The 23,133-nt window shown below is 41.5% G+C and overlaps 2 protein-coding genes across 2 annotated transcripts; one reads left to right on the top strand and one right to left on the bottom strand.

Annotated features, from left to right (window-relative positions):
- Positions 1 to 599: 599 nt before the first annotated feature.
- Positions 600 to 6,706, bottom strand: LOC308678611 (uncharacterized protein; the record flags this gene model as incomplete). The annotated part of the gene is made up of 2 exons (XM_081345838.1): positions 600 to 1,581; positions 5,796 to 6,706. 2 exons carry the CDS (start codon positions 6,704 to 6,706, stop codon positions 600 to 602), a joined length of 1,893 nt encoding a protein of 630 aa, XP_081201964.1.
- Positions 6,707 to 11,526: 4,820 nt separating this feature from the next.
- Positions 11,527 to 13,709, top strand: LOC308678610 (putative olfactory receptor 2B8; the record flags this gene model as incomplete). The annotated part of the gene is made up of 2 exons (XM_081345837.1): positions 11,527 to 11,672; positions 12,773 to 13,709. 2 exons carry the CDS (start codon positions 11,527 to 11,529, stop codon positions 13,707 to 13,709), a joined length of 1,083 nt encoding a protein of 360 aa, XP_081201963.1.
- Between the last annotated feature and the right edge of the window lie 9,424 nt (positions 13,710 to 23,133).

Here is a 23,133-nt window from a genome sequence, read left to right as displayed (position 1 = left end):
TTCTGAAGGCAAACTGTTCCACTGGCTAATTGTCCTCACTGTTAGGAAGTTTCTCCTTAATTCCAGGTTGCTTCTCTCTTTGATTAGTTTCCAACCATTGTTTCTTGTCTTGCTCTCTAGTGCTTTAGAGAATAATTTGACCCCCACCCCTTTCTTTGTGGCAGCCCCTCAAATACTTGAATGCAGTACTGTTATCTCACCACTATTTCTTCTTTTCTTTAGACTAGCCATACTCAAGTCCTGCAGCCATTCTTCACATGTTTTAGTCTCCAGGTCTTTGATCATCTTAGTTGCTCTTCTAAAAATTTGTTTGCTTTAAAATCTTTCTTAATATTGGCCCACTACTCCTACCTCTTCAGAAATCCATCACTACAACTATGCAGTAAAAACAACAAAACACCAGCACTTTTTCCAATAATGAAGACTAGTTCAATACATTTAGATTTTTCTGATTTTTGTTCCAAGCAGTTCTTGTCATTTGAAGATCCAGATTTAAACATCATTCCAGACAATTAAGAAGCTCCCCATGAGTCATCAGCTGGAGAATATTAAGAATGGATAGCAGACTTTAGTTAAAATAGACAAATTCAGCAAAACATTCATGGGTTTTTCTCAAAAGTGCCTCTTTTCAATATCTTACTCATAGCCTTGTGGACATCCTTGTTCCGCAGCGTGTAGATGATAGGGTTAAGGAGAGGAGTCACCACAATGTACAAGACTGCAATTTTTTTCTCCCGGTCAGGATATGAACTTGATTGGGGGATTATGTATATAGAGATAATGGTACCATAGAACAAGGTGACCACAACAAGGTGGGAGCCACAGGTGGAGATAGCTTTCTGCCAACCCGCAGCTGACTGCATTTGACAAACGGAATACAGGATACAACTATAGGAACATAAAATAACGGAAAAGGGAACAAGAACAATAAATGCTGATAGACCATTGAGAATGGCTTTGGTGTGTTTTATATCACCACATGCCAGCTTCAGGACAAATTGCAATTCACATGTGAAGTGATTAATGGAATTACGACCACAGAAAGAATAATGAAAGATGCAAACAGCATTAACCATTGAGAAGAAGCAACCTAGGATCCAGCAGGAGTTGGCAAGCAGGTGTTGGTGCTTCTTGTCCATGGCAGAAGCATATTTTAAGGGGTTGCAGATGGCCAAGTAGCGATCATAAGCCATGACTCCCAAGAGCAGGCATTCTGTACTGCCCATGCTCAAAGCACTGCCTCCCTGTAACATGCAACGTATTGAGGAAAGCATTCCATTTCCGGCCAAGAGATGGGCTAAAGTCTGAGGCAAAGTGGTAGTAACATACACAATCTCTGTGCCTGCAAGGTGGCTGAGGAAGAAGTACATAGGTGTGTGCAGCTGAGCATCAAAACGTACCAATATGATGATCAGGAGGTTACCCAATACTGTAAGCAAGTAGATTATGAGGAAGACCACAAAGAGAAAAATCTGTTCATTTCTCTGATGGGTAAGTCCCAAGAGGATAAACCCTCTTCCTAAGGTGAAGTTCTCAGATCTCATTCTGGCCTCCTCAGGAGAGTGAAGATGTTGATGGGTGCTGAGATAAAAGACAAAAATCAGAAACAGAAGATGGAGAGAAAACTCTGTTTTCAGAGCATTATAGTATAGTATAATCTCAGCTCTGACTCCCTTGATTTTCAGTGCATGTCAGTAGCCATTACTGATCATATGTTTTTGGGGTCCTTAGTGCTCTCTGGGCTTGGTAGTTTTATTACCAAACATCATGATGTTACCTAGTTTGGTAATGAAACATCTTGAAGAAAATCACCAAGCTCACAGAGCACCAAGGACTCCACAATTCAACCCTGAGGTACAAATATACTCTTCTATCAGGATCATAGTTTGTTACCAGGAGGGCCATATGTTTTCAGTAATACCAAATTATAGTAGCAACTCTCTCTACCCATTAGACCAGTGCATTGCTTTTGGCAAATAATGCATTAACTATCTTGGGAGAGCTGTTATGGAATGCAACCGTCTTACCTATGATTTATCCCAAAGACAAAGCATTTTACAAGCTAGAATTTCTACCTAATAGTTGTAGGAGGTATATAGATATGTTTCATCAAGAAATAAAAATAAAGAATTCGTAAAGAGGAAAGTAAGGGGTGATATGGCTGACTAGTTCCTACCATCTTGAATAATTTGCCATTTTCTTCTGAGATATTTCATCAACTTCCCAATCCAGTCTATAAGTCTGGGATGTCTTACTGATTTCCTGTTTGATTTCTAACTGATCTGACGTTTTTCACTTTTGGAGACCAATTAAGGTTACTCAGTCCTTCATCCACAAACTGATAAAAATAACAAAATAAATTTTACCACTGTGCTTCTCCCAGGAGTTTGTCAGCAACTGAGTTTGTGCCAAACCTTGGTTGATGGGAGTTTAATCCCCAATCAATGATCCTGAATTTTAATGAAGTATTTGAGCAGGACTCGTGGCAAACTTCATCTTCTGTCCTCAAAAAATGCTGCATGGACCAGGTTCTCAGCAACCTTTTATGGGGTTGAATGTGGACTGGGAAGTCAAAAAAACATCCTGGAGAAGAAGAGCTAGGTTACAGGCTCTATCAGTGCTTTTTTGTAAAAGAAAAAGTTGCCGGAACTCACATATGTCATACAACCCACCTTGGCTATCCTACAAGGTTCCATCCAAAAAAGGTGCCAGAACTCCGTTCTGACAAAAAAAGCCCTGGGTTCTATATTCTTTCTGAGATAGTTGCTTAGATGGTTTCATCAAGTCCTCAGGAACCAAATTCAACTTGAAAGACTCTTTACCTTGATTCAGTGCCTAAAGGGAAAGGAGCAGCACCCTGGCTTCCTTCTTTGTTCTAAGAAGATTTGTAAAATTCTTTGCGGGTGGATTTGATGATGTAGAATTGCTTAGCACCCTTGAGTCATCTTCTATAGATCATTATACTTGTTTGCTCATTCTTTAAACTCATGGGAACCTGGGAGACTAATTTGAAATAAATTGTGTAAACGTAATTAATCTGCTTCCTTTAGCAGCTTCAGATTTAGGCCTAAATCTGGGGTTGCTAAAGGAACTTCAGTTTTCCTCATTTCCTTGCAGTTACATAAATCTCCAATGATGGAGCTCCAAGATAACCTCTTCGGGATAGTAGCCATCTCCTTCTTCAATGTTGATGATGCTAGTGGGGAAATTGTACCTTCACCACTTTGCCATATGGACTTGGGGTCTTCAAAGTCAATTGTCCATCATTCTAAGATTTATTTATTATGGGATTTGTATGCCGCCCTATCTCCCAAAGGACTCAGGGCGGCTAACAACGATAAAAACCCAAAATACAAACATTAAAAGGTATTAAATCAAATTATCCCATAAATAGTCCAATTAAAAACACAATAAAACAAAATTAAGAAAACCTCCCTTCCATCAGTCCAGGTCGGCCTGTTGAAAAAGCCATGTTTTAAGGTTGCGACGAAAGGAACGGAGATCCGAGGCCATCTGGAGTTCCAAGGGGAGTTGATTCCAAAGGGCAGGTGCCCCCACAGAGAAGGCCCTCCCCCTGGGGGACGCTGGTCGACATTGTCTGGCCGACGGCACCCTGAGGAGGCCCTCCCTGTGTGAGCACACAGGGCGATGGGCAGTCATTCCTGGCAGCAGACGGTCCTGCAAATATCCCGGACCTAAGCCATGTAGGGCTTTATAGGTAAGAACCAGCACCTTAAATCTCACCTAGAGGACAACCGGTGAAGATGAAGGTACCCAGAAAGCTGCAAGGACAGTTTGGGCCAAGAGGCTAAATTAATCTGCCCTCAATACCCTTATGTAGCCCTGTAATAGTATTATGGAACTGGATGGGTGATTGTTATGGGAACATATACAATGATTGAAGAGAAGTGAACTAGACAAGAAGACCATTATAACTTGATTTATGATTGGATAGAGCCTAAATGTGTTAGGGAAGCTAAGATCAAAGAAATAAAGTTTAATCTAATTAACCAAAAGTAAAACCTTCATTTGCTTCCTTCTTTGTTTCCCATTCATATGTAACAAAACTGAAGAAGTGAGGGTAAGATTAAGGGGAAAAAACCCAAATGTATGAACTGTCTATAGGTAAAAAGTAAGTGTCACATTTTAAGAAAGAACAGGTTGGAGAGATGTTTGTTTGGAAACCAAGTAATCTGAAGAACAATTATAAACATTGGTTCAGTGGGTTTGTTAAATGGTGCTTCTGACATGAATGGGATGGGGAGTGGGTTTCTATTTCTATAAGTTGGTTATTCCGATTTAAATAAAAATTCCCTACGTTACTGAATGGCATATTCCGAAGGGAGAATTACAATTAGTTTCAACTGAAGGTGAAGAAATGTTGATTGAAATGTTCAAATGTTGATTGAACTGTTGAAAGAAAAATCTTCATCAGGATCCAGTCCAAGCTGGGAATAAACAAAATGGAGACTGCTTTAGAAAAAAGGTTGTAGTTTATTGAAGAGAGCCAGACAAAAAGATGGCTCTGGGAAAGCTGATCACATGTAGCTGGGAGTGGTGGATTTTTATACCTTCTGGGGCTTTTGAGGTTGTTTCCTGTTCCTGTTTGAGGCTTTGTATTTCCTGTGTCATGAACCTTGACCTGTGTCTGAGTGTGCCCTTTGGTATTGGTGGATTAAGCCTATTATGTTTCCTGTCTTTAGAATTTGAGTGGGGGTACATAGATTTTAGGGGTCTTTGTCTTCCTAATTTCTTCAGTTGCTAGCTGGAAGGCTCAAACCTTTCTGAAAGGATTATTGAATTTGCATTTCTAAAAGCTGGCCTCTGCTGAGTTTTCTGCTTGTGGGAGAGGGGCTGGGGCTGGTTTCTGTCTTTTTTAAGGTCTTTTCTATTCCTTTGGGGAAATATATTCTACTTTTTTTAATATCCCCCAAAATAGGAATTGAGAAATAATAAAACACAAGACAAAATTAAGAAGAACAGTGATCAAGCCATCATTTTCTCAAGAACAGCACTTTCCCTTAAAAATAACTTACACAAATCTTGAGTAATTCCCTCTTGATGTTCATTTCAGATTTTAATTTGGAAGACATTCATACACACTTCTTAGCTACCTTAAAAGTAAATAAATGCCAGGGCACCATACTCTACTGACAAGACTATTCTATAATGTTTGACTCATTTAAAACAATTTTTAAAACAAATATTCTCTCATAAAAGTGAATAAGAACTGGTGGTGGTGGAGGAGGAAATGGAACAATATCACTTTACCAACCCTAATACATAACATTGTCAGCCTCTTTGTTCATTTTTCCAAAAATGCTGAAGGTAGACCTTTCAGATAGTTTCTCCATAATGAATATAAAGCTGAAAAATGGTTGCATTATCTCCGGATTTGCTGAGGGGATGTCAAAATTGTGCAAACCTTTGTCCTCTCCCCCAAACACAATGACCTATGAGCCATGGTGGCGCAGTGGTTAGAATGTAGTACTGCAGGCTAATTTTGCTGACTGCTGGCTGCCAGCAGTTTGGCTGGTTGATTTTCACCAGCTCAAGGTTGACTCAGCCTTTTATCCTTCCGAGGTCGGTAAAATGAGGACCCAGATTGTTGGGGGGGGGGCAATATACTGACTCTGTAAATTGCTTAGAGAGGGCTGTAAAGCACTATGAAGTGGTATATACGTCTAGGTATTAATGCTATTGCTATCAATTCAATGTACAACAAGGTAACCTTTAAACCAAGGATATACTATGAAGACACCAGTGCTTGTCTTTTCTAGTGTTTTGTATTTAGCATCTTGGCCAATGCCCCATGAACATCCTTGTTTCTCAGAGTATAGATAACAGGGTTGAGCAGAGGAGTGACTACAATATAAAAGACAGCGATTTTCTTGTCACTGTCTGGAGTTGTGCTCGAACGAGGTCTCATATACATAAATATGACAGTGCCATAGAACAGGGTGACCACCGCCAAATGGGAAGCACAGGTGGAAAAGGCTTTGTTTCGGCCAGCAGCTGATTGCATCTGTAATACAGTTGATAGAATGAGCCCATAGGAAGTCAGGATAACTGAAAGAGGAATCAACAGGATCAGAACTGCTGCTACAAAAATTATGTTCTCAGTAGCATAGGTATCAGCACATGCAAGCTTCAACACCACTGGCAGCTCACAGAAGAAATGGTTGACGTGGTTGGGGCCACAGAATGGGAGGCATAGGGTACATCCTACATTCATCATGGAGAGCAGAAAGCCTCCGGCCCATGAAGCTGTGGTGAGCTGCAATTGGCGCCACTTATCCATGACAACAGCATAAATGAAAGGATGACAGATGGCCAAGTAGCGATCGTAGGCCATGACCCCCAAGAGAAGTCCTTCAGTGCTACCTAAGGACAATGCAATGTACATCTGAGTTGCACAACGTATGAAGGAAATGGTTCCATTTCCAGAGAGGAGGTGGGCCAACATCTGGGGCACAGTGCTGGAGACATAACAGATCTCCAGACATGAGAGGTGAGTCAAAAAGAAGTACATAGGAGTGTGAAGCCTGGAGTCAGCCTGCACCAGTATGATGATCACAAAGTTTCCCACAAGAGTAAATAGATAGAAAATGAGAATTACCACAAAAAGCAAAATCTGTGTCTTACGATCATTGGTGAGTCCTACTAAGACAAATTTTGAAACCACAGTGAAGTTTTCAGCCTCCATCATCGTCTTCTGCGTAGACAAAAAAAATCTATTGGTTAGTGAGATTTTCTCATATTATATCACTTTAATCTTACTTTCTCAGTACTCTTAACATTTCTGGGATAAGAGCTCCCACAAGACTGTTTGGGGGAATCAAAGCCTATCAAAAATGAACCTCCATTAAAATTAATTAATAATGGGCTAGGAACACTCTATAGTCAGAAATATAGTAAGGTATAAAAATTCCTGACTTTGCCAGAGAATTAGATTGAAAGGAAGAAAATAGTTATGAGCAAAGGATTAGACAGATAGAATGGAATCACGTTTTTAGAGAACTGATTTGTGTGCTGTTTTTCTTTCTTTCTTTCTTTCTTTCTTTCTTTCTTTCTTTCTTTCTTTCTTTCTTTCTTTCTTTCTTTCTTTCTTTCCTGCATGAAAATATCCTGAAACCTCTGAACAAAATATTTTCCTGTTGATCAATATCTTAGAGCAAACTAAGCATTATCTGGACAAGTGGCACTCTTTTTAAAAAAAAATAGAAAGAAATTGGTTAGATTAAGTACAATGTGATGCTCTCCAGATGTATTCTATTATAACTTTTATAATCTCCAGTCAGAAGGAACAATATAGAAGTAGAACTCCAGTCTTTCACTTGCAATTGAGAACAGAGAAATTCAAAAGTTATTTAAGTATAGATTTGTTTCAAGGTAGACTGTAAATTAAAACATTTTTGAAAGAGGGAAGAAGGGGAAGGGGAAGGGGAAGAAGGGGAAGAAGTGGAAGGAGGAGAAGGGGAAGGGGAAGAGGAAGGGGAAGGGGAATTAATGGATATTAGTTGACTTCAGGACTCCAAACAAGACAAAGCAAGGTCAGGGCATTTTAGAGCATCTCAGGAAATTCTATTGTGGGTCTCAAAAATGTCTTATTTGGGGGAAAAACAACAACTTTAAAAGAACAGAAGTAAAAAAATTTGGAACTCATCTACACAAATATAAAAAAGTTTCAGGCTATCTCAGCAAGCTCAATGAAATTTAACACTTGAAGTTGTGAATTGGTAAGGTACACCTAACATTTACCAGAAGAAGAAGAAGAAGAAGAAGAAGAAGAAGAAGAAGAAGAAGAAGAAGAAGAAGAAGAAGAAGAAGAAGAAGAAGAAGAAGAAGAAGAAGAAGAAGAAGAAGAAGAAGAAGAAGAAGAAGAAGAAAGGGAAACTCTTGTCAAAGGAGAACCTTAACTGAAATCTGAATACTTTTGATATACTAACAGTTTTGATCTCAGTGAGAACCAGGGCAGATCTTCTATAATATTGCCAGCCAAAATATATCTGCAAATCAGTGGTGAGCCTTCCTTCTGCTGTACATTTGGCAGTTAGAAGGATAAAGCAATCTCTCATTTAGTCCTGTTTTTACAGCCTAGGATAAGCAAATATTTCCTTACATCAATAATAGCTCTCCAGAAAAACTTCCACTATATCCCATTCCTGAACTGGAGATACCAATCTTAACCATGCAAAAGATGTCCAGTGTCAATACATTTAGTTTGCAAAATTACTTGGATATAATTTCTACCAGAATGTTCAAATACTACATTATCTGGAAGATAGTTCAATCAAACCTGCTTCATTTAACTGCTTGTTCATTCTCAGTCAATACTTGAAGATAAAAAATGTGCTATGTTTCTTTGTTTAAGTTATTATCTGGCTGAAGCTTCAAATATAATAAAGACTCTGAATCTATTCTACAGGGACTTCTTTAATTCTTTTTTTAATTATTCAGAATATTAACTCACTCCGTTGGGATTTTCTTTAGCTAAGAACACAAAAGAAGATGCTAGAAAGCCAATTAGCTTTACTTTTGTTGCATGACAATTTTGTTAACTTTAAAGCAAAGATGAGGATGACAGTGATAAAACATAAAAATAGTTTATTAAAATTGATAGCAATACTGAAAGAATTTCCATCCTTTTGTTCTATCCTAGATGGAAGAAGACCAGTTGTGACTTCTTAGCCAGGGAGATTGATGGACAGAGTTGAGTAGAACAGGGAGATTAATGGATAAAACTGAGTAAAACTTTATTCCATTTGTATGACCACACAGATGGATTTTCTCCATGATGATCTGTTTCTGATCTGGTCCTATCTCTTCTAACGACAATTCCACTGCCACTCTAAGTCTATCAACTTTCCTGCTGGTTGTTCTCTACTCTTTCTTGAAATGCTTCCTTAGTTCTTATATAAACCTACTGATTAAACAACTATGTCCTTGAATCACTGCCTTGTACTTTTCTTATAGACCAAGAGAAATCTCACAATGTTCATATCAGTAGATCTATGTTCAATTAGGACAGAAACTGATCATAAGAACAACATATTGGGGAGGGTCATATTGACCTAAATCTACAAAAGTATATACTAAAATAGTATTTACCTCAGAATTCTACATAGGGATAAATTCTGCACAAAGAAATTAATGGATATTAGTTGACTTCAGGACTCCAAACAAGACAAAGCAAGGTCAGGGCAATTTAGAGCATCTCAGGAAATTCTATTGTGGGTCTCAAAAATGTCTCATTTGGAAAAAAAACAACAACTTTAACAGAACAGAAGTAAAAAAAATTCGGAACTCATCTACACAAATATAAAAAAGTTTCAGGCTATCTCAGCAAGCTCAATGAAATTTAACACTTGAAGTTGTGAATTGGTAAGGTACACATAACATTTACCACGTGCAATTTGCATCTGTATAAACAATTTGTTTTCCCCCTTCCCCCATGTCATCCTATCATGATCTAGAAATCAGATGATGACTCTGACTGTAGAGAACAGGTGTGCCAAACTGGTGGCCCTCAGGCTGGATGTGTCATGTGCAGACCATGCCCACCCCAGCTCTGCAAAGGCAAAAATGTCACGATATGTCATGTGACACGAACAGGTTTGACACCATGGTATAGAAGCTGCTTCAATAGGACCTGTGGAATGTCAGGAAACACAAAGCCAAGAATCACAGTTACAGCTGGCTGCAGTCTGATTTAAGAGGAAACCTGAACCATGATCCCTTATTGAAAGCAACTGTCTGGTCTCTGGCTCTTGTGTGATGTTTGGACTCTTCTTGTGGTGTTTTGCTCTCTAGCCTGGATGATAATCTTGACTTGACTCTCAGAACCTTGGACTGGATTTTGGACTATTATTCTGTGTATTCTTATTAAAACCAAACATTTAGGCAAGCTCTTTTCAGAGGCTCTGGTTTGGTTTGTATTCCTTGTCTGCTATTATCATCATATCCTTGAGGTAATCTCTAATTATCATAGTCACTATGTGTGCACATGTGGGCATTTGAAACTAGAAGCAGAACAATCCTCATTTAAATCCCACCCCAAGTTTAAACACTCCATCCATCTGATGAAGCTTCTACAGCTCACAGAAACTGTTCGTTTATTTGTTTAGGATATTGATAGTCCACTCAGCACACAGAAGATCCTGAGATTTGTTTGCTTGTTTGTTTAAGATATTTACAGTCCACTCTCCACACAGAAGATACTAATGCGTATATTCATGAAAAGGCAAAATGAAACATGAACATCCGATAAAATAAGTAATGTATTAAAAAACCCAACATAATCCATGTAATAACTTTGACAAAAAATACATCTGCAGAACATCCAGTTAGAGAAGTTTGCACTAGAAAAATTTTCTGGATTTTTTCTTGAGTCTTAGCCTTTGCCCAAGTCTTTGTTGAATAACTGGAAGTTTCTGGCATCTGATTGCTTTAGTTTCACTGTAGCTTTCTAGGATACTTTCATTTTAGAATGGAGTTGGAAAGCCACCATTTCTCATGAAAAGGGAACTATTTCCCATGAACAGAAATAGGATTGAAGTAGATGAGGACCAGTGTTCTGCATGAAGCCATCTTGGAGTAATATTTTTGGAGACAATTTAAGCTAAAAGGGTAAGGCAAATGAAACAGGCCCAAATCTGGAGTTGCTAAATGGAACAATTTCACCATGTTAACATCATCTTTTGAGATTAGTCTCTCAGATGCCCCTGAGGTTTAAGGAAGGAGAAAAAACTGATAATGATGTACAGAAGAATTCTAAAGGGAGTGGACCAATTCTCATGGAGTTATCTCCATCTACTTATGATCTTAAGGGACGCGGTGGCTCAGTGGGTTAGGACGCTGAGCTTGTTGATCAGAAGGTCGGCAGTTTGGCGGGTCGAATCCTGAGTGCCACGTAGCAGAGTGAGCGCCTGTTACTCGTCCCAGCTTCTGCCAACCTAGCAGTTCGAAAAAACGTAAAAATGCAAGCAGAAAAATAGGGACCACTATGGTGGGAAGGTAACAGCGTTCCGTGCGCCTTTGGCGTCTAGTCATGCCGGCCACATGACCACGGAGACGTCCTCGGACAAGCGCTGGCTCTTTGGCTTTGAAACAGAGATGAGCACCGGCCCCTAGAGTTGGAAACAACTAGCACGCATGTGCGGGGGAACCTTTACCTTTACCTTTACCTTTTTACTTATGATCTTGCAAAATCTTCCACACATGTAAAAGAAGAGGCCAGTCTGTTGTTCACTTCCTCTCAGACACAAAATAGGTGAATTCATGTAGTGCTTTCCTCATCACCACAGAAAGATTTAAAATTTCATTTATCAACAGATGGCAAGGTGATTGTGAAATAACAGCTTCATAAAAGTAGACTCGCCTTCAAGTTATGCTCAGTGCCTACTGATTTAATGCAGTTTTCATGGCAACACTTTGGATGTGTTTTCCCACTGCCTTTTCCCGGGTTGTTTATTTGATTTCTCAGTCAAGCTCATTGCGTTAGCTCAGATAGCATTTTTAGCGTATATGGATGACAGTATAAATCACGATATTTCAGCATCATTCTCTGGAAATCGAACTAACATCTACTTAGATTTTAGCACCTTATCTGAAACTAGTAGAAAGAGGCAGATTTTGCTGACTGATGATGAATGCCTGGGGAAAGGACAGAGGCAAATTTTCTATTTTATTACTTGTAAATGTTTATGGATGAAGGATCAGCTAAATGGTTGATTACCTTTCAAGATCTCAAAAAGCTAAAAAGGGTCAGATCTGGCTAATACTTAGTTGGGAGTTTTATATGAAGCCCCAAGACCAAGATGTGATGGCTATTTGTTATTTGTAAAAATAATAAAGGTGGGAAATAAATATATGTTATTGTTTTAAGCATTTGGTCATGTCCAACTCTTGGTGACTTTATGGGCAAGTGCTCTCTATGCTACCCTGTCAAGCAAAGCTTATTTCAGTTGTTGGATGTTCATCTTTGTTATGGGTTTTGAGGTTTTCAAGTCAGCATGTTCTTTGCTTGTCCTTTCTTCTTGTTCCAATAATCATTCCTAGCATCGTTGACTTATCCAATGAATTTGCACGCATGACGTGGCCAAAATAAATCAGATGCAGCCTTCTGATTTTGGCTTCTAGTGAAGTGGCTGCTTTTATATGATTCAACACCTCTCTGTTGGTAGCTCTGACGGTCCATGGTATATGCAATAATTTATACCAGCACCGTATTTATAAGGCATTAAGTCTTCTTCAATCAGCTGTTCGTAGTGTCCAGCTCTTACACCCATACATCATTATAGGGAAGACTATTGCTCTAACTAGCCTGCTTTTTGTATTTATATCAATATATCTGCGTTTCCAGATCATATTCATGTTAAAATGTACCAAAAATTAAAATTCAATTTAATTTCATAAGGTGAGTCAATTCTGAAATGTTTCTGAGAGTTGTAAAGTGATTGGTAAGGGTGTGGAGGGACACATGTTTCTGTGTTCTCAGGAAAATTTGAATGAAGATGATGTTGATGACATACCGGTAGTTTCTCTAAGGAAAAAAGAACTTTTTGCACAACAGCTAGGCATATACATTCTGCTGACAAATATATGACTATTATTTTCACAATGATGTATTATAGATTAACAATGAATGAGCTGAGACTTTATTGCATTGGAGTAGATATATTGTACTTGTCTCCTTCTCTCCCTCTCTCCCTCCTTCCCTCCTTCCCTCCCTCCCTATATCTCAGTGTCTTTCTGTGTCTCAATTTTGTAGGCAGGATGCCAAGATGGAACCTGACAATGTCACCACTGAAACAAGGTGCCTCCTCTCAGGACTCACCCATCACCGAAAGGGACAGATCCTGCTCTTTGTGGTCTTCTTGATCATTTACTTGATGACAGTTTTGGGTAACCTTCTGATCATTGTATTGGTATGGATTGACACCCAACTGCATACCCCTATGTACTTCTTTCTCACCCAACTTGCAGGCATGGAGATTTTGTATGTCACTTGCAGTTCACCCCAGTTATTGGCTCATCTCATGGCAGGAAATGGAATAATATCTGTAACATGTTGCATGTTGCAAGGAGGCAGTGCTTTGTGTATGGGTAGTACCGAATGTTTGCTGTTAGGTGTCATGGCTTATGATCGCTACTTGGCCATTTGCAATCCATTGAGATATACCTCTGCTATGGACAGCAAGTGGCAATATCTGCTTGCCAGCTCCTGCTGGGTCATAGGTTGTCTCTTCTCAATGATCAATGTTGTTTGTATCTCCCGTCACTCATTCTGTGGTCCCAATCGCATTAACCACTTTGTCTGTGAGCTGCAATTTCTGCTAGATCTTGCATGTGGTGATATAAAACGCACCAAAACCATACTAAATGGTCTAGCAACATTTATTGTTCTGATCCCTTTTTCAGTTATCTTATGTTCCTACACTTGCATCCTGTATTCGGTTTTTCAAATGCACTCAGCTGCAAGTTGGCGTAAGGCATTCTCCACTTGTGGCTCCCACCTTATTGTGGTCACATTGTACTATGGTACCATCATCTCCATATACATTCTCCCCCAGTCAAACACAATTTCTGATCGGGACAAACAAATTGCAGTCTTATATATTGTGGTCACTCCCCTACTGAACCCTATCATTTATACCTTGCGGAACAAGGATGTCCATAGGGCTGTGGTCAAGGTGTTGAAAAGCTGAAGTTTCAAAGAAAAACACGAACTGGTTTTTTTTTAGTTCATGTCTACTGGTTATCAATAAAAATGCATTCAGCTGGTGAATTTGAGGACAAGTTTATTTATTTATTTATCAAATTTATTTGCCACCTATCATGTGATTCAAGCTAGGACATATTGGGAGCACTTATTAGTGAACAGGAATCACTTTTAATTCCGGATCTACAAATCTTGCTGAAAAGAAAGGCTGACAACAAAACAAACATGTTTCAATTTCTCTCTTGATTATTTAAGAATTAATTTCTTTGAGTTCTTTCTAACTTTAGCAGAAAAATGCACCACCTTGCATTAATGATGATAACTTTATTGTCACTTTGAATGTACACCAATCGGCATACATCAAAATGAAATTTCGTTGCATACAGCTCTCAAAGGGTCACCACCTCCGATATATACTCCTTGTTTGGGGCCCGCTCAAATTTCACATTGTCCATTTTAGTCTCTAAGGAGTGAACAATGGCAAACAGGACAGATGGAAATGGGGCTCCATGTGGATTAGCCCTCAAGTTAGCTTGTATTCTGACAACCTCGCCTTCTTTCCTTTTTCTGATCCTGACTCTTCCACCCTTTCCTTAAAGAGGCCTTGCTTCTTTTCGCCCCTGGAGCACGCTGCTGCCGCCGCCACCAACTCCTCCAAAAGCCTCTCTCACTTCCTCTGGGCCTGCCGACAGCCTCATCCAGTTCCTTCACTCCATAAGCTCCAGGTCCTCTCTGCCTCCTCTGGAAACAGCCCTGATTTGCAGTAGAATCCATCACTGGGCCAGCAGTCAGATCTTGCTGCTGGCAGAACAAATTCAAACAGCGCCAACGACTTTTAACGGTCTCACCAACAGTTCCAAAACAACTAGAAACTCGCCAGGCCAGCAAAGATTGTCGGTCGTATGTCGTATGTTACCTTAGTTCCACCATGTTGCTCAAACACGTTAGTTTCCTGAAGAGACTAGAAACTGAAACAACATTGAGAGGGATTGTGAATATCCTGGAAGGAAAAAAGGGGAAAGAATCAAGATCATTTGAAGGATTAGTACTGCTTTATAATGCCTTGATAAGACCACACTTGGAATACTGAAGCCAGTTTTGGTCACCACAATATAAAAAAGATGTTGAGACTGTGGAAAGAGTGCAGAGAAGAGAAACAAAGATGATTAGGGGGCTGGAGGCTAAAACATATGAAGAACAGTAGTTACAGGACTTGTGTATCTAGTCTAGTAAAAGGAAGGATTAGGAATGACATCATAGCAGTGTTCCAATATGCCACAAGGATGAGGAGGTCAGCCAATTCTCCAAAGCACCTGAACAAGACAAGAAGCTAATCATGGAGAGAAGCAGCCTAGAACCGAAGAGAAATTTCCTGACAGTGAGAACAATTAATGAAATAGCTTGCTTTCAGAAGTTGAGTCGTTCCATTACTGGAGGCTTTTAAGAAGAAATCGGACAGTCATTTGTCTGAAATGATAGGGTCTCCTGCTTGAGCATGGGGTTGGACTAAGTAGGTATTCAAAGGTACCTTACAACTTTGTAATTCTGTTATTCTAAATCCTTAGAAACTAGCATAAAATGACATCAAATTATACAGATAAAAGATTGCAGTGGCCAGTGAAAGTGAGATAACAATGTAGGAACATGCCAGCTTCTAATGATAGCAAAAGCTGTGAAATTTTAATGCTACCTCTAGGCTAATGGGTGATAAAAGTGAGTCCAGCAAACATAATAGAGGTAGTCTGTGATTTACAACAGTTCATTTAGTGACTGTTCAAAGTTACAACAGCACTGAAAACAGTGACTTATGACCATTTTTCACAGTTACAACCTTTGTAGCATCCCCATGATCATGTGATTAACGTTCAGATGCTTGGCAACTGGTTCATACTTGTGTGCCAAAGTCATGTGATCACCTTTTGCAACCTTCTGACAGGCAAAGTCAATGGGGAAGCCAGATTCATTTAACAACTGTGTCACTAATGTATCAATCACAGTGATTCACTTAACAACGGTGGCAAAAAAGGTTGCAAAATGGGGCAAAGCTCACTTAACAAATGGCTCACTTAACAACAGAAATTTTGGGCTCAATTGTGGTCAAAAGTCAAGGACTACCTGTACTGTAGAACAAGAGTTCTAAACCCCTGGCATGCCAGCGACCACGCAAACAAGCTAAGCTCTGTCTGCAGGATGCAGGCAGCACACAAAACCACACACCTATGGTCTGCAGAAAGAAAACCTCTCTCCACGGAACCAATTCCTGGTGCCCAAAAGGTTAGGGGGACATTGCTGTGGAACCTCACATTCAATAGAATATTTTACTTGGACTCCTCTGCTCGATATCCTCTCGGGGTTGGTGATTGAGTTCCCCAAACTCATAGTTTTGGGGGACTTCAATCTACCATCCCTGGGAGGCTCATCTGAGCTAGCTCGGGAGTTCATGGCTTCCATGACGGCCATGGACCTGACGCAAGTAATTTCTGAACCAACTCATGAGGGAGGCCACACCCTTGACCTGATTTTCTTATCTGGACGGTGGTTGGATGATCTTGGTGGGGGCTCTCCATTTATTATGCCCCTGTCATGGACCGATCATCACCTCCTGCGGCTGGTCTTCCGTCTTGCCACCCCCCCGCCGTGGGGGTACGGAGCCAATTAGATGGTACCGCCCCAGACGCTTAATGGATCCTGATAGATTCCAAGCGGCGCTGGGGTCCCCACCTGCCTCCATTGCTCACAACTCGGCGGATGCCTTAGTGGAAGCCTGGGAAAGGGCAGCCACTGAGGCACTTGACCGGGTTGTACCCTTGCGGCCCCTGACCCGGTGCAGATCCCAGCGAGCTCCATGGTTCTCCGCGGAGCTCCGGGAGATGAAGCGTCGGAAACGGGGCCTAGAGAGCTGCTGGAGGTCCAGCCGATCCGAATCCGACCGGTTGCGGTTAAGAACCTATATTAGGTCTTATCTCGCAGCGATGAGGGCGGCGAGGTGTAATTACTTCTCTACCCTCATCGCGTCCGCAGATAATCGCCCGGCCGCCCTGTTTAGGGTGACTCGCTCCCTGCTTAATCAGGAGGTGAGGGAGGATCCCTTGCAGAGTCGTGCCGAGGAGTTTAGTCTACATCTGTCGGATAAAATCGCTCGGATTCGGACCGGTTTGGACTCCAGCTGGACAGAGTCTGACGATCAGGACACGGGCGGTCTTGTCAATGTTATCTGGGAGGAGTTTGATTCTGTGACCCCTGATGAAGTGGACAGGATTATGGGGAGGCTGAGCTCCACCACATGTTTATTGGACCCGTGCCCTTCTTGGCTGGTTTATGCAGCTAGGGAGAGGACACGAGGCTGGTTCCAGGCGGTTATATCTGCTTCTTTGAGTGAGGGTAATTTCCCCACCGTCTTGAAGGAGGCGGTGGTGAGACCTCTCCTCAAGAAGCCTGCCTTGGACCCAGCTGTATTGAACAACTTTCGTCCAGTCTCCAACCTTCGCTTTCTTGCGAAGGTTGTTGAGAGTGTGGTGGCGCATCAGCTCCCTCTGGTCCTGGATGAAGCGGATTATCTGGACCCGTACCAATCGGGTTTCAGGCCCAGTTACAGCACGGAGACGGCATTGGTCACTCTGGTGAATGATCTCTGGAGGGCTCGGGATAGGGGATATTCCTCTGTCCTAGTCCTATTAGACCTCTCGGCGGCTTTCGATACCATCGACCATGGTATCTTGCTGCGGCGTCTCAGGGGATTGGGAGTGGGAGGCACAGTTCTTCAGTGGTTCTCCTCCTATCTCCTGGGACGCTTGCAGTCGGTGTTGGCAGGGGGGCAGAGATCGGCCCCTAGGTCTCTCGTTTGTGGAGTTCCTCAGGGGTCAGTTCTCTCGCCTCTCCTGTTCAACATCTACATGAAACCGCTGGGTGAGATCATTCGTGGTTTTGGAGTTGGGTATCATCAATACGCCGATGATACCCAACTTTTCATTTTGACCCCAAACCACCCCAGTGATGCCCTCGCTGTGATGTCCCGTTGCCTGGAGGCGGTCCGGGTCTGGATGGGGAGGAACAGACTTCAACTCAACCCTGACAAGACTGAGTGGCTGTACATTCCGGCATCCCGGGACATTCAAAATGTTCCATCGCTTTCTATGGGGGGTGAGTCCTTACCCCCCGTGGATAGGGCTTGCAACTTGGGAGTCCTCCTAGATTCACGACTTACTCTGGAAGATCATATAGTGGCCGTGACTAGGGGGGCTTTCGCCCAGGTTCGCCTGGTGCGCCAGTTGCGGCCCTATCTGGACCGGGATGCCCTGTGTACGGTCACTCATGCGCTCGTGACCTCTCGCCTGGACTACTGTAATGCTCTCTACATGGGGCTTCCCTTGAAGACCACTCGGAGGCTCCAACTGGTACAGAATGCGGCCGCGAGAGTTGTCTTGGGAGTTTCCCGGTACTCCCATGTTACACCTTTGCTCCGCGAGCTGCATTGGTTACCAGTTGTCTTCCGGGTGAGGTTCAAGGTCTTGGTTATGATCTTTAAGTCCTTACATGGCATGGGTCCGGGATACCTCGAGGACCACCTGCTGCCGGCGTCAACTCCCCTCCGCCCTGTGCGTGCCCACAGAGAGGGCCTCCTCAGGGTGCCTCCGGTCAGGGAATGTCGACTGGTGGCCCCCAGGGGGAGGGCCTTCTCTGTGGGTGCTCCGGCATTATGGAACCAACTGCCGGTTGAGCTCCGGATGGCATCGGACCTTCGATCCTTCCGTCGCGGGTTGAAGACCCACCTATTTAAATTAGCTAGTCTGGCCTGATGGGGGAATATGGGTTTTTTAATTGGTTTTTTATCATTCTATTGTTATTGTATTTTAATTGGGCATTGGTTTAATTTCTTTTTAATTTTTGTACTGCTATTTATATATGCCCTGTGAACCGCCCTGAGTCCCTCGGGAGAAGGGCGGTATAGAAATCAAATAAACTTAACTTAACTTAACTTAACAGGGAATGATGATACTGTTAAATGGAGGTTTCTTCAGAAGAGCTTTTGCTAGACAGGATTATGGCAAAATACTGAAGAGCAATATGGTTGAAGCAGGTTCATGTTAAGGCAATGGGATACAGAATTCTCCTGCTAGCATTTATATACTTTATTGGGTCTGTTGTAATGGAAACAGGGAAATGTAAGGTTGCTTGGATGTGCCCAGTTTATTTCATGGTTAATTTAGTGACTCCAACCCTTAATACATTAACCCTAAGACCATGCAATGCCTATTCAGTTTGTGTTTCACTACATACCCCAAAGATGAGCCCAGCATCTTGAGGGCTAATGTGCTTAATGCGCTTCACATTTTGCCCAAATCCAATTCCCTACTTTTTTCATCCTCTGACTCTGCTCTTTGCTGTATGGCCTATTTTCTTTCCATTTTTATCACAATAATCCTTCGGAGATTGGAAAGCTGGTATTTGTGGGTGGAGGTTCATTCTCCAAGCTTGTAGATTGGTTTCTGAACATTTTGTTACCAGGTTAGGTAACATCTTCAGCAAAGTTTGGGGAATGCCAGTGTTGGTGGTGTTTTGCTTATAAGGGCTTCTTGGGGTCAGTAGATCTTGTGATGGGAGGGTCATGTCAGGTGAGGGTTTTGTGATGGATTTAGTGATGGATCTTGTGATGGGTGTGATAACTTCCCCAGATAATTCCCCAGATACCTCTCTAGATGTCAGCTCGGGGTAGGATGAACCATTTCCTGTCAGAAACTAAATTGATTGATCGCTCTGAACAGCTGTCTGGAAGGAATTTTGCAGACAATCAGTGAAGAGGAGGAGGAACTGCCTTCTGCACCAGATCTGAGAAGACATCATCATCATCATCATCATCATCATCATCAGTTGGAAGGGACCTTGGAGGTCATCTAGTCCAACCCCCTGCTAAGGCAGGAAACCCTATACCATTTCAGACAAATGGCTGTCCAGTCTCTTCTTAAAAACTTCCAGTGTTGGAGCATTCACCACTTCTGGAGGCAGGTTGTTCCACTGGTTAATTGTTCTAACTGTCAGGAAGTTTCTCCTTAGTTCTAGGTTGCTTCTCTCCTTGACTAGTTTCCATCCGTTGCTTCTTGTCCTGCTTTCAGGTGCTTTGGAGAATAGCTTCACTCCCTCTTCTTTGGGGCAGCCCCTGAGATATTGGAACACTGCTATCATGTCCCCTCTCACCCTTCTCTTCATTAAACTACACATACCCAATTCCACCAACCGTTCCCTATATGTTTTAGCCTCCAGTCCCCCAATCATCTGTTGCTCTTCTCTGTACTCTTTCTAGAGTCTCGACATCTTTTTTACATCGTGGTGACCAAAACTGGATGCAGTATTCCAGGTGTGGCCTTACCAAGGCATTGTAAAGTGGTATTAGTACTTCACATGATCTTGATTCTATCCCTCTGTTAATGCAGCCTAGCACTGTGTTGACTTTTTTGGCAGCTGCAGCACACTGCTGGCTCATATTTAAGTGATTGTTCACTAGGACTCCAAGATCTCTCTCACAGTTACTACTATTGAGCAAGGTACCACCTATACTATACCTGTGCATTTGATTTGACATAGGGCAGAAAAAAGGCAGGAACAGAGAAGATCAGCTAGACTACTCATGAGGAGAAAGCCTCACCCTTCTTGATGGGCTGCATTGGAATCTGACTATTTAGCATAGCAGACAGAGTGAGGCATTTCTGGGAACAACGTGTTTATTTTCTAGCTGTGTTTTCTGGTCATCGTGATTCCTGCCTCACTTTGGATTGACACTGTGTTTGGAATTGAATCGTGCCTTGGAAACTCTGGACTTTTCTTGCCTCATGAGCTCTCTTGTGCCTAGATTTAAGTTTGCCTGGTGGATTTAAGTTTTTCTGGCGGATTTTTTTTTTGAGAAACTTTCAAGTGCTTTGTGGACTCTGGCCATTGCTCTGTGGACTAACCTTGGTCTGATCATGGCTGGACTTAACTGGGACAGTTCTGGGTTTTGGTGAAGGGAATTGCTGAGGAATATTAATAAACTCACTAAACCACAATTAGATTTGTGTGTGAGTGAGCGGGCAGCACAGTGGGTCAGGTGTAGGTCATGTCAAGCGAGGGTCTTGTGATGAGTCTTGTGATGGGGCGGGTATCACATCAGTGAGGGTCATTGGAAGGTGCAGTGCTGATTAGGGAGGTTGCATGTGTTGATTGAGGGTCAGTGCTGTCACAATTTGGCTGTGTGGTTGATTTGATTTCTGAGGGGTTCGTAGGCTGGCTGTAGGTCAATGTGTCTGTTGACGGAATTGCTTGTGGAATGCCAGGCTTTGATAAACTTGTGAGTGTGGTGAGTGGTAGCATGGCTGATGATTCTTGTATTGCTCCAATTGAATTGGTGCTGTTCAGTGGGTAGAAATTAAGGATTTGGGATCATGACATTTGACTGCCAACTGGTGTTCATGGATTCTGGTTTTCAATTGACACGATGTTTGTCCCATGTAGAATTGGTTGCAATTGTTACAGTTGATTTGGTAAATTACATTGTTACTTTCATCTTTTTATATCTTGTCTTTGGTTCTGGATAATTCCTCATGGAGCGTGGCTCTGGGTTTGTGGTCTATTGTTATTCCTAGAGGTTGAAAAAATCTGGCTGTCATTTTCGACATTCCTTTTGTGTATGGTAAGGTTAGTTTTTGCATGTGGTATAAACAGAATAGTTGTCCCTGATATACTTCTCATTTTTCTAATAGCCAACTTCTCCATTTAACAGTTTGTGTGTACAAAACTCCTTCATTTTCTTTATTTATAATCATTGACTGTTGAGCCCCATCAGTTAGGCAAGATATCAGGAAAAACTTCGAGGTGTCTTTAACTCTAGCCTGGGTAAATGTAGAATACTGGAATCAAATTTCCCAGCCATATTCATACAAAATCAATTAAGACAGAGTCTCTGAATGATGTGAAACACTCTTGAAAGGTTTTTTTTCTATCTAAGCATGTTGTCATTTATGAAACTGCCAACTGTTTGGATTACTATCTCTTGATGGATTATGCCTTATGGTTTATGGAGGAGTTCCCTCATGAACTCTTTGTCAAGAGTATCAATGAATTTTTGGAAATCAGGGAGGCCAATTGTACAATGAAACTTGGCAATTCATATGTATGCCACTTCGTCTTTTTGCAATTACATAAATGGAAGACTCGCTATTCAGTTCCCCTCCCAGCGTCTGTAAGGTATCTCAGTACTAGCAATGCAGTTCAAACATATCTCCTTTAATGATCATTCTGTAGGCAACCATTTTCATATTTTTATCCACATTTTTATTTCAAATATTCTCATGTTATTCTATACCCATTGATTTCTAATCTAGAGATTACTTTGCATACCCATATGTATCCACAGGGACGCGGTGGCTCAGTGGGTTAGGATGCTGAGCTTGTTGATCAGAAGGTCGGCAGTTTGGCGGGTCGAATCCCGAGTGCCGCGTAGCAGAGTGAGCGCCTGTTACTCGTCCCAGCTTCTGCCCACCTAGCAGTTTGAAAGCATGTAAAAATGCAAGTAGAAAAATAGGGACCACTACTGTGGGAAGGTAACAGCGTTCCATGCGCCTTTGGCATCTAGTCATGCCGGCCACATGACCATGGAGACGTCCTTGGACAAGTGCTGGCTCTTCGGCTTTGAAATGGAGATGAGCACTGGCCCCTAGAGTCAGAAACGACTAGCACGCATATGCGGGGGAACCTTTACCTTTACCTATGTATCCATATTCCACTATTAAGATGTTATTTGTAATGTAATGTGTCATTCAATCTACATAGACACACTTCTAGTTATTAAATAAAAAAAGTCACTATGCCTAAATATATTGAGCTTTCCTCTGTGGGGGATATTGATAGTTTCTAAACATGATCAATAAGTATGCTACCTAGATGTTGTGATTAGGACAGCAAAATCATGTAAAATAAATGTGAATAAATAAATAAGCAAGGAAGGGAACAAGGTTTTGACTGGTTTGTTTTATTCATTAATGAACTGTATTTATTTCAGCTGTCAAAGTCTTTCATTAAAGTAATATCATGTTGTCTATAAATATAATGCTTGCATCTGCTTTTGTAAGTTTGTGGAATATACCCACAATTATTACAAACTTGATTTCGGATCCTAAGAATTGAGAGAATACTTAAAAAGAAGAGACAAATCCAACCCATCATGATCACATCTGTTTCAAACATGGATGTCCATTTTCAACCCTCTTGAGTAGGATATGAGGAAAGACACGCCTTATTAATCTAGGAAATGTTACTCAGCATTATTAATGATAAACTCAAATCCATGACAGTTTGGGCTATTTTATGTATTTATAAACAAATATAGGCCATATTTCAGTCGATAGGTGGATGAATGGATGATGGAGCCTTATGAAATCTAA

The sequence above is a fragment of the Vipera berus genome, assembly GCF_964194415.1.
Source record: "Vipera berus genome assembly, chromosome: Z".
NCBI lineage: Eukaryota > Metazoa > Chordata > Lepidosauria > Squamata > Viperidae > Vipera > Vipera berus.
This window is presented reverse-complemented; position numbering and strand designations above follow the sequence as displayed.